At 48.5% G+C, this 12362-nt stretch overlaps 1 protein-coding gene across 1 annotated transcript in view; it reads right to left on the reverse strand.

Annotated features, from left to right (window-relative positions):
* The window catches only part of XPNPEP1 (X-prolyl aminopeptidase 1), a 30691-nt gene extending 20484 nt beyond the window's left edge, over positions 1-10207 (reverse strand). The window contains exons 1-4 of the mRNA XM_084209916.1: positions 10163-10207; positions 8473-8568; positions 5854-5984; positions 445-508 (exon numbers count right to left, since the gene is read on the reverse strand). Of these exons, the coding sequence (XP_084066042.1) occupies positions 445-508; positions 5854-5970 (181 nt within the window). The 5' untranslated portion in view covers positions 5971-5984; positions 8473-8568; positions 10163-10207. The remainder of the gene's footprint in view (positions 1-444; positions 509-5853; positions 5985-8472; positions 8569-10162) is intronic.
* Between the last annotated feature and the right edge of the window lie 2155 nt (positions 10208-12362).

Consider the following 12362-nt stretch of genomic DNA (forward strand, 5'->3'; position numbering starts at 1 on the left):
TGTCTCGGCAAGATAAGCAAACTTTTCCACAGTGCTCAGTTTCCAAATGCAGAGTTTCTGGCCCTGGCTCTGTTCAAACAGAAAGGCCAGCTAAAGCCCATCCACTATTCACCCAGCCCAAACGGGCAACGTAAAAAATCTGTTCATACTGGCTGCACATAAAAAGAAATGACCACAGGTTACAGGCACCACATTAAACAGTTAACAGGATTTTACTTTATGAGAGGTTCATTTAGGGGTCAAACATTTTGTGAAAACTTGTTATTCCACTGATATTACATAATTCCAGCGGGTAGCCAAGACATAATTCTGCAGATACTGAAATGGGAATAAAACAGTCCAAACAAGCTGGATAGATTTTCTTTTCCATCCTGCGTCTATGCCATGAAAGGAACTATTTCTTTAGAGGAAAATTATGCAAGAACCTAAGTTCTGGAAAGGTACCTGCAGAGCCATCAAATCCAGAGATGAACGCCCTTCTGCAATCACAGGGTGCAATGTACTCGCTCTAGAAAACAAAAGAGGCAGCAATTATTTATAGCAGCAGGGGAAAAAACCAATCAGCTGATGACAAATACTTTTGATAAGCTTTTTCTCCTAAAGGACACCACAGAGAGAACAAAATTAGTTAAAAATTCCTGGGCTCTAGTCCACTGTGATTATACTGCATTTATGTTCAACTGGTGGGTTTTTTTAAGCTGCAGCACTTTTCTCCCACAAACATCTGTAAACGCTGAGTGCTTCAGAGTTTGCAGACGTTTATTTCACACTCAGCCTCCCCTTTGGGCAACAAACAAATCATGCCTTTGAAGCTGCAACATGAAGGGAAGGGAAACCAGAAACACCCCTTGTTCTTGGGGTAATCAGCACATAAAATCTGTAAAATTCACTATCTCCACTAAAGTCCCCTCACTGACATTTATAAGAATTCCTTTACGACTGTTTTTTTTCCTGCAATAGTGACATTGAAAGAAAGTCATCAAGGTGGTAAGATTCTAAAAAATTTAACACTTGGGACAAATAGATACTGATGCTTTCACTTCTTCCTTGCCTACTCAAAATCAGATTACAGCGAAAACCACAAGAGCATGGTTTGATGGATGAGAGGGAATAACAGTCCATCTTCATCCTAAACCTGTTACAACCTGTGTTTCTGGACACATCTTTTCAGAATGTTGAAGAGCCTGAGAATGCACAGACACCTGATATTAACAGGAACTGCCAAAATTAAAAGAACAACTGAACCTTCACATGACCCACATGACTTTTTTATGGGATTCCGTTCTGGCAAGTTTGTAGGTCAGAACTGCTGAGTAGGCCTGTTAATGAACTAGTGCAAATCAGCAAATCAGCTTAATCCAGGCTGACAGCACTGACGTTTGAGCTGCAAAACCCCTGGATTTGTACCTTACAAATGGCCTGAAATCAAGTCTGTTTCTCTGCCCCCAGCTGTGCTGGGGCAAAAGAAACATCTTAGGAACTGAGCTAAGAAATCACAGCCCAATTCTCAGGTGTCTTTAGTCCCTGCTGTGATAGAATCACCTGATTGTTAAAACATACTCCCTTCAAATCTGTTACTCTTCACTGTTCTAAGGAAGACTGAGGGTTCAAAGCACAGGAGTGAGGGAGCAGCACAAATTACAGCACCTGGGACCTTTATTTCCGCTCCAAATCACACCATCATCAAACCCCTTCCACAACAGCCATGTCTCTCCCCTCCTGGGAGAAGCCAACCAACCATCCACCACTAACATTTTGAAACTGAACCTTGGGATAGCAAACCTCACAGCCCAAAAGAGGATCTTGTTGAGTGGCTTTTGCTCCCAATTGCCAGGGAAGATTCCTGATATATACTCCAAAGAAATCCTCCATTTTATCCAAACACTAGTGAAAGTTGGCAGAAAGGAAGGGGGTATGGAGACCATGAGGGCCCCCCTCTCTGACCCAATTAGTTTCCTGTGCCTTTTCTTGTCCAGCCCCACAGGGCTGTGACATGTTCAGCATGTCACATGTCTCCTGTGGGAAGAAGGGAGGTCAGGATAGCCACCTTGGGAAAGGATGAGTGCCCTCAGCACAGCTCCAGCTGATGGGATGGATCCCTCAGCCCCACACAGCACAGGATCACCACTGAGCCCCTTTAAAATAATGGCAAAGGCATCAGCAGACAGAGTGGACAAAGCTGCTGAGGAACAGAATCAAGTGTCTGTTTCCCCACTGCCTGCCTCAGAGCAGCAGGACAGAACATGAAGGCAGAGTGATGCCAGACCTGAGGATTCCTCATCTCAACACTCCCTAGAGACTATTCAACCTGTTGACTGCTATGACTCCCCTCTCCTACACTTCCCAGCTCAAAGGTGGGACATCATCTCCCAGGGTCCAATGCCAACAGGAGATCCTGGAAATTTCCCATCATGGATCACATCCCTTAAATATATCCCAAATGATGTACTTAAGTACAAATGAGAGCAGTGATTTATTTTCAATTTCTCTTGACCAACACAGCAGAGTCTGTAGGCTAGTTTGCCTGTGAAAACCTCACGCTATCCCATTCACAGACCAGGGAGTGTTTTGAGTGTTTACAATGAGGCAGAAGGGCTTTAAAAAGGATCTGGAGGGAAAAACAGTTCATTCCTCTGTCAGTCTGAATTCTTGCACACCCACCTGCTCTGTTCCATGCAGCAACCCCCACTGTGTAAAGATGAGCCCATGTTTTGCACAAGCTAAAATTACATGGGGAACACCTGTGTATGCCACACAAAACATAGACCACAGCACAGTGAGAACAAGGTATTTCCCTGGCGCTTGTCTTGCAGCTTTGATGGCCTTCAGCCTGGCCCTCCTCAATCCTTTCACATCTGCTTCTCACCACACCCGTCAGTCACACAGACAAAACAGGGGGGCTACATCACAAAAAACCCTCATCTAAGCCAGGAAGAACCCCCCAAAAAATCAGTGCTGCTTATCCCCAGAGCCTACATGGTTGTGCTGTAAATATGTGAAGCTCATTTTAGTCTAATGTCAACCAAGATCAGCAATGCAAAGTGCATCTGGCTACCCTTAGAGGCACGACACTGGTGTCATTAAAGAACAAACACTGCAGTGTACCTGGAGGGAGGGAGGTATTCACTGCCAAAATCCTAACTGCATTGGTAAGATCTGGAACACACCAGAGCAACCTGTGCACAAGCCATCTCCTGCTTTACAACTTGGCTGATTCCTCAGCTTAGCACAAGTGTGTGTCAGAGGAGCCAGCCCCGAGCAGAAGACAGCACCTCTGCCAACCCAAACACGGGGCCCTAAGCTGGGTAGGTGCTTCCTTCATGCAGACAACCTGCCAAATCTGACCAAATTTATTTTGAGTCAAGGCCTGGAGGGTGAAGCCAGCCACAGTTAAGCTGTGACTGGCTCCAAACCCAAGCTCTAATCCAAACCTCATTCCCTCCCATTAAGAAGCAGCTCTTCCAGTCTCTGAATAGTGCCATATGCATAAACTCTAGATTCAATGTAAACACACATTGACTCAACATAAAAATGGATCCTGCTTTTACCACTGCAACATCCCAAAAGCTCTGACATTTTAAACCAAACCACAAAGGGTTTAGGCACCTCATTCCTAAAAGCATGGCTTTTCATCCCTTCATGATCCTTAGGCACCTGTAGCCACCCAGCACACGTGAAAAGAAGTGGGACTCTCTGGGCCTCATTCCACTTTTGGCTCGGACTGTCCCCCTTTCTCATCAACCTCTGGACCACCCTGGCCCCCAAGGAAAGAGACTGTTTCTCTGACTTCTTATCATCAGCATCAAAGTTTTCAAAAATTAAAGCAGCCAGCCAACATCCAGGGCTGAGTGCAAGAGCCACAAATCCAAGGCAGCCTTGGTTAAGTCTGAGTCAGAGGCAGCTGTGTTTGAGGAGCTCTGCAAGTCTTTCAGTTTCTTACACAACTAAACACAGAAAGCAAAGGATACAACTGGCAGTTTGATAATCTAAGCCACCTAGCCTTGCAGTAAAGCCAATATTAAAAGCATCACAGAACTCCCACGCATCAACATTCCCAGTGTTACAAAGTTAAATTAGTCAGCAAGTTGCAGCATCAGAGTGTATCAGCATCAGTCCAATCCAGGGGTTCCTTTGCAAGCCAGAAGGGAATAAAGTTTCCCCGCAACCTAAACCCTGTGGCAACACCACAGGAGGGAAAGCCCTATTTGTTGACAAGTTCTGTGATGCAGATGCCAGGACAACCTCAGGAATAGCTGAGAGAAACAAGGACAGTAATACATATCTTGTTTGGACTGTGGGGAGGAAATGGCTTAGGCCACCAAACACTTCGGTATCATTAAACTACAGTATTCTGACTCATGGAAGGAGCTGCCCAAGAGCAAAATGTGACTGCAAGGCTGTAAAGTTCTTGTGTGCACACAGGAAACAAACCCTTGCTTGGAACATGGAGAAGTTTCAAATCACAGGTCATCACAATTTACCTGGAATCAGTAAGGCTGTTCTGGGATCAACAGGTTTCTGTCATTGGCAAAAACTGCATCAATTCCCAGCCCTTACAGAAAAAAATCCTGCACCAGCTATTCAGGAGGCACCAGAATCAGCAGTTTTTAGTAATCGTTTCTATTCAGATAGATTCCCTCTGCAGAGAAACCTGACCAACTCGCCTGGCAGGAAATAGCAACATGGGGTTCTCTGCTTAACTGCACTCTGTCAAGGAAAAGAAAGCAACAGAAAAACCCAGAAGTCCTGAGGGTCACATTCTTCAACTCACATGACAGCATTTAATGTCTAGTGAAATGAAACCAGAGTTATATATGGACAGAGGCAGCTTGAGGCAGGAATGCAGCAGACAATAGCAGCTGCAGAAAACGCCTTCCCCCTACCTGCCCAAGTTTGGATCTCCCTATGAGGAAACATGATGCTGCACATATGGTCCCAGGGCACAGGCAAGTCTGGACCTGGCTCACCCCAGTGCCAAGTCAAGGGCAAAGGTTCTGATTCAGTTGCATTTTGCTCTTGTGCACCCTGGGGTAAAAGGGAGCATTGGGTGTGTGCCAGTAAAGCTTCAGGTCTTTTGTTTCCTGAAAATGGCTGAGGAGGGGAAAACCCTCAGCAGTTCTTGGGTCTCCTAACAGAGTGAACAGAAGAGTAAACCTTACACATGAGCAAGCAGGGGAGGTAAAAGGCAGTTCAGCAATTAAAAATTTATGTCACGGACTACAAAATTCCTAACAGTGGAAGCAGCACACAACAGTTATTGCCATGGGTTACCACCCTGGGCCCAGACTTGCCTCCTGTCTTTAGTACACAGAACGTGATGCAGAGCAGCATGGAAAGGCAAGTGTTACTGCTCCTTCCCTGCCTCTCCCAAGGCCCCTTCATCTTTGCCCAAGCATAAGGCAACAAATTTCACCAAGCACTGGATCTAGGGAAGAGAAAACTGCAATTAAACCTTTTCTACCTTGCTTGAGAATATGTATTGAATGATCAGGAGATGCTACTGGGGAAAGTAAAGCCCAGATAAGGCCTATTCCTCCTCCAGTAAACCCATTTTTCCCAAAAGCCAGGATGGGCACAGCAAGTGCCCTGGCAAGCTCCCTTTTCTAATGTGTGAGCTCCCTGAAGACAAGGTGCTGGTGGAACATCCACTCTGATTTGTTACAAGAACATAAAAACCTCAGTCTCCTGAACAGACCCTAGAAATGTTTTCCAACACAACATTTCTCAGGTTTCCCAGACTTTTATGCTAGAACCATTGAAGCAAGTGAACAAAGGATGATTTTAGTTATACCTGACTTTTAATTTTTGCAGGGAAGGAAAGTATGACCATTCCCATAATGCACCCATTCATACCTGGTGGGCATCTCCAGAGGGCACTATGTAGGCTTGGACAGGCTCCTGTACATATCTGGGGTTTTTCATCACCTGCCGCAGGTGCTTCAGCAGCTCTGTTGTAATTTTCGGACTCATCTTCCTACCTGCAACTAAAACAAAGCATGAAACTTCAGTGTTTCTCCAGCCATCCCAGGTCACCCATGCGCACAGGCTGGAGGAAGCTGTTTCCACTGGAAATTCCACTTGAGGACAACTGTGCCAACATCATCCCTCTCAGGCCAGAATTTCACCTGTCTTGTCCCTTCATTTCCTGAGAACAAGAAATCAGGTTAAGGCCAGAGAGTCAAAGCTGGCCTGCCCTGGAAAGGATCTTTCCCACCTGGTGAAGGATGGAATGCCCTGTGGTGATACATGTAAGCTTGATGCACTGGTCAACCCCTTGTGGACAGCATGTGGACAGCACCAGGAACAAAGCACCTCAGACATACCCTGACAGCCAGGAAAGGTCCTGACATGGGAGACAAATATCCACAGATCAGAACCGCCCCACTTATCAAGTGCACTGAGAGAAAGAAACTCTCAGTCTTTTCACTTTAGGGCCAGGGATGCTGTGGCTTATACACCACAGGAGCACAGGCTGCTGGGAGAGGAAGTCATGCACACCAGGAACTCAGAAATGGACCAATTATACACGTAACTTTTAGAGGTTTTACTATAGCTAGGGGTTCATCATGAACTGTTGACTGAATTATCTCAGAGAAAAGAAATCTGCTCCCAAGCATATTCAGACGTATGTATTCACTGGCTACACTGACCTCAGGGGTGCATACTAGTTCACCTAGAAGAACCCAGCTGTAACAGGAGGAATAGCCCATTGAGCTCTCACAAGTGACTGCCAGAGGACAACTAAGGATGCTTATGGGAACGTTCTCTAAAGACCTTTGGCAAATGCTCTGCAGATCTCAGCTGGTGTCAGGCAGGGGTGGGGCACAGCCTGGTTGGCACACAGCAGATCAGAGGGAAAACCAAGGGCACAGGCCAGCTTCCCTGGCTGTGTGTTTGCAATGGATGTGTCTTTGGAACTGCAGTGTACACCAGCCTGTCAATGTGCTCCCCCAAAACCCTCACCAGCCAGCGCCCGCTGTGAGCGCTGGGCACAGTGATGCGTCAGGCCCTGCTGCTGTGCTGGCACAAGAGATGGCTGCAGTGGGAGGCACATGCTGGCTGCAGAGGATGACTGGCCAGAAAAACAGAAAATCAAGTAGCCTGAACCTCAGAGCTTCTCCACCTTTTTCTTCAGTCATATCTCCAAAGTGTCCCCATAGTGGGATAATGCCCTTCCCAGTTTTCTCTCCAAGCCTCTCACATTTTTGAGAACTCTTATAACTTTAATGCTGTCACTTTCCAGGGCAAGGTGGGTTATGTACTGCTTGAAGGCCATGCTATGAAATATTTTATTCTGACCAGTTAATTTCACAGCTCATTTCACAGCCATGTCTACAAACAGGTCATAGAGGGGAGAGGCAAACAGCATGCAAGTCTCAAACATTTTTTGGTTATCCAGGCACTTATTCTATTTACACCTCAGTAGCTACCAGGAGTCCCAGATGACATTACACTCTGATGGCAAAACACAATAAGGCACAGTCCCTGCCCTGAGATGTTTGCCATCTGAACAGGAAGGCAGAAAAGCTTCCTTTCACAAGGTTTGATTTGACCAAGGACACACAGTACCGCTGTGACCAAATCACAAACTGAACCAAGATCTGGTGCATTCAGGTGTAAAGAAAAGCCAAGACCACCATTCACATGACTCATCACAGGAAGTTTAGAGCACACCAGACTGACTCTGCCCACAGAGTCAGGTACACTGTCTTTTAAAACCCAGAAGACAATAAGCAAATCAATCTCAAAAAGCACCACACTAGTGTATCCTCAAACTGGTATATCTCATCCCTTTGCAGGGGATTACACCTCAGATTTATTTCCACAAATGTCATTGTTTTACACAGTGTTTGCAAGCTACACTGAACCTTATAATACTGTGATTGTTTCTGTCTGTCCTCCACAGTGAGCTGTTCTAACACTCTATAACATTGCTGCTGATTTATGTTCAGATACGGTGAAACACACAGAAGAGAGAACAACAACATAGTGACTAGCCAGCAGAAAACAATCTCCTTCTACAAACTCATAAGGACACAGCTTCCTTTCTTGGCCTGTGCTTTGTCTCCAGGAGTCTAGAAGTCTCATATAAATAGGCAAGGCATGACAAGGCTTTGCCTTTTAATAAAGCTCCTTGCTGACAAGCCATGGTTTTCTTAGCAAGATGAGATTCTCTCAAGGACAAAAAAAAAATAATTTTGAAAGTATTCTCACTGTTGAAAGATTTGCTTTCAATATTAAAAACACAACTAAAGCAGATTAGCAACAAAACCCAACTTAAGGTGTACTTCTACTTTGGATAACCCCCACATTACAAGAAATGGCTTTCAAAATATTCTTCACAAACTTTACAATAAAAGTTGTCTCCAGTTTCCAGAGATATGGAAGCCATTTTCTCAGAGATAGTTGGTAGCCATTTACTCTGGTCACCCCTGACCAGAGTAAGGTCCAGGTACCAGGCTCTCTTGTTACCTGTCTCTGCAGTTCCCCACGTCTGGATGCCACTTGTCTCTGCTCACACAAAATACCATCCAGCTCTTTGCTCGGCCTTCATAAGCTCCACTGTGCCTGAGAAAGCAAAGGGCAAAACTGAAGTGGCTAACAAACTTTGCCCGCCTATAAAACATTCTCATCCCCCAGCCATGAGCTGAAAATGCATTAACACTGTGTTCTGGGTGGTAAGATTAGAGATGCACTGAGGGTGAACCATGAGGGAACAGGGAATGTCAAGGGTCAGGCATTTGCTTGTCAAGATTTATGATTAAATCTTGCAAGCGTGTGCTGGTTTATGCCAATTTGTTTTCTCAGTCACTCTATCAGGGGCCACGCCCCATACTACAGATGGGGAAATTAAGGCAGAGCAAGAGTAACATGCAAAGTTACCACTGTAGCATGACAAGAGTCAGAGCTGCATCCCAAAATCTGCCACTGTCTAGACATATATTATCTACACCTCACCCAGACTGCAGGAGGCAACTCTCCAAGAACCCAGACCAGATCCTGCCTGGACAGCATCTCCATCAGACACATGGGGCAAAGAGCAAGCACAAAAATGCTGCCAGAGGAAGCAGACACGTCCTCCTGCCTCCCACATGCACACACAGTGATGGGCTGCGGTGAGCCCTGGCACCAGCAATGGCCAGGGCCACGGCCACCAGGCCCCCTGTCAGGGTGTGAGCCAGTGCACACTGGGGAAGGGAGGGGAGGCCAGCAGGTCTGGCTGCAGCTCGGTCGGCCTGTGGCTGCTGTTTAGACCACCCTGAGTGTTTAAGTCATGTTTTCTTGAGATATGCTCGTCCTTGTGATAATGTCCTCCCTGCTTTCTCTTTTATGAACAGTCTTGTTCAAAATAAGCACGTTGGTTTGCATAGTCGGGAGCCAGCAGCACCACCTCAAAGCCAGGCTGCTCTGGCTTCTCTGCACACAGGGCAGCCATACACTGAGGCACTAACCCATTGCTCGTCCCCTCTCCACAGCACCTGCAGCACCTCTAACTCGCCAAACAGAATGGCGGAATCGTTAGGGTGGAAAAGGACCTCTGGTCCAGTCCAACCCCCCTGCCAAGGCAGGGTCACCTGAAGCAGGTGACACAGGAACACATCCAGGTGGGTTTTGGATGTCTCCAGGGAAGGAGACACCAAGGCATACTTGGGCAGACTGTTCAGTGCTCTGCTACCCTCAGTGAAAAGAAGTTCTTCCTCATGTTGAGGTGGAGCTTCTTGGGTTTTAGTTTATGGCCACTGTTCCTCATCCTGTCGCTGGGCACCACCTCTAAGGGCCTGGCATCATGCTCCTGCACCCACCTTTAAACCATTTACATGCATTGATGAGATCCCCTCTCAGTCTTTTCTTCGGCAGACTGAACAGGCCCAGCTCCCACCGTATCTCCTCATAAGAGAGATGTTCGTGCCCACCTGGGCTAAAAGCCTCCCCCAGCCATCCAGAGGACTGACGGAGCCGCCTGGGCCTGGCCATCCCGGCCGGGCCCGGCTATCAGTGCCGGATCCCCTGCGGGGCCTGGGCGCCCGGGCTAGGCCTGGAGACCCACCGGGGACCGGCTGGAGGGGAAAGCCATGCCCAGGCCGGGCCCCGGGAACAGGTCCCGCTCTCTGCCATCAGCTCGGGGCACCCACCCGGGACTGCCCCGCTCGCCGCGCCTCACCTGCCGCCGGCCCGCCCGCCGCCGTCACGTCAGCGCCCACGTGGGCCGCCAGGGCCGCCCCCATCGCGTCACCGCCGATGTCACCGGGTGCGCGGGCGGGACCGGGACCGGGATCGGGACCGGGATCAACCCGAGATCAGCCCGAGCCCCAGCCCCGGCACCGTCACCGTCACGATCGCTGCCGCGCTGAACGGCGTGGCCGCCTGGTTGAACGCTGCGGGGACCGCTTGTCTCGTCCCGTCCCGTCCCGCGCTGTCCGGACGGGACGCGGGGCTCCGTGTCCCGGTGAGGGGAAGGCGCTGTGGAGCCCGGGGCACCGGAGTGCGCTGCAGCCGGCGAGGAGGGACCGGAGCGAAGCGCCTGTCCCACACGCCGGTCTGCGCTCGCCTCCGCGATCCGCTTCGCCCTTGACCTGCCAAGGCCCAGCGTGGCGGAGCGATGGAGGCCGCGCAGAGAGCGCGCCCGGCTCCGCGCCCGCCGGACCCGGGCCGCGGTGGCTGCGAGCCGCCCGAGGCGGGCGGAGAAGGAGCCGGGGCAGGACAGCAGAGGCTGGGGGCTCACACCGGCTCCCCAGCACCACACTGGTAGACAGGTTGAAATTCCTTACTGTGAAGGAATTCTGTGCTGTCCTGGTGGTGAGGCCCTGAAACAGGTTGCCCAGAGAAGTCGTGGATGCTCCAACCCTGGAAATACTCAAGGCCAGGTTGGATGGGACTTTGAGCAACCTGGTCCAGTGCCCATGGTTGACACTAGATGGTCTTTAAGGACCCTTCCAACCCAAACAATTCTATGATTCTGTGAAAATCTGGTCATTTGCCATGCATGCTTCCTAATGAAAATACCTTCCATGGCCCTGCTCTGCCCTGGCAGTGTATCATAGGCTATAAGTGAACCCTGCTGACAGAAACAGAAGGCTGTTACAGAAATGCAGACGTGAGAGGATCACCACTAAGAAAGGCTACAGCAAAAGAAAAAACTCTGCTTTGTAACTGTGTCCAGACAAGAGGGGTTTGCTGTGGGCTTTTGGAGGGCTCCAGTCCAACCTTCTGCTAAAACAAGGCCAGCTTCAAAGCTAGAGCAGGTTGTATAGGGACTGTCCTTTGGGTTTTGAGTATCTCCAAGAAAGGAGAAGCACAGCCACCCTGGGCAACTGGTGCTAGTGCTGGCCACCGTGGAGCAAAAAAGTTTATTTCAGATATCCAAGCAGATTTCCTGCATTGCAGCTTGCCCCTTGACCTTTTGCTGTGCACATCTGGAAAGGGTCTGGCTTCTTTTTCTCTCAGACTGTTCTCCAGACTCAGCATTTCCAGCTCCCCTGCAGTCAGGCCTGGCCAGCAACTGTTCTCCACACTGCAGATCCCTGGAATACAATGTAGGGTACAACGCAGCACAGCAAAACTTGTAATCTGACAGAAGAGAATAAAAGGTCTGTTCTGGAACCAGCATCCCAGCATTGGGAAGGGTCATTGGCTGGGGCTGGGATTGCAGACTGTCCCCAAGGAGGGACAAAAGAGAGGGGAGGGAGAGGCTGGTGACCAGGACTGTTATAACAGGAAAATTTCTTTCCTCATTAACCTCCTTGGGTGAAGCTAATTGCTGTTTCTCTATTATTCTCACCTTATCTTTCAGCCTTGCCCACAAGGGACTCCTACAATCCTGGCCAAAAAGGTCCATTTAGTTCATCACACATCAGTGTCCCCCTCAGGGTAAACTACAGCCGTGTTTTGCATTTGTGTTACAGACCACATTATGCTCACCCTGCAGAATATTTGCTGAGAAGATTAATTTCTTGGAAACCAGCCAGAATCCAGCAATGTTCGTACTAAAGCACGTGTCAGGACATTTTAAAAGCACTGCAACATTGGCACGATGATCACCATCATTTGCTGATGGTGAACTCTGCAGCTGAATCCAATCAGGGTTGTGAAATAGTCCTTTCAGCCTCCTCTGACTCACAATAACAGTAATAATAATAATTTGGGGTTAGATTTTGAATTTGGCTGTGGCTCTTAATAGAGGGTTGTGGAAATCTGCACCTGCCGGAGCTGTGCACCAGCCCAGGGAAGGGAAAAGGATCAGTCCAAAGCAGTTCAAATGTTTGTCATATGCCTTTCCAGCTTTCCAAGTGGGGATGCCTTCTCCTCTCCTATTCTGCACCATTTTCAGTTTGTTTGAATTTAGGACACAGGCTAAACACAAG

This window comes from Fringilla coelebs (assembly GCF_963513975.1).
Source record: "Fringilla coelebs genome assembly, chromosome: 8".
NCBI classification, from domain to species: domain Eukaryota; kingdom Metazoa; phylum Chordata; class Aves; order Passeriformes; family Fringillidae; genus Fringilla; species Fringilla coelebs.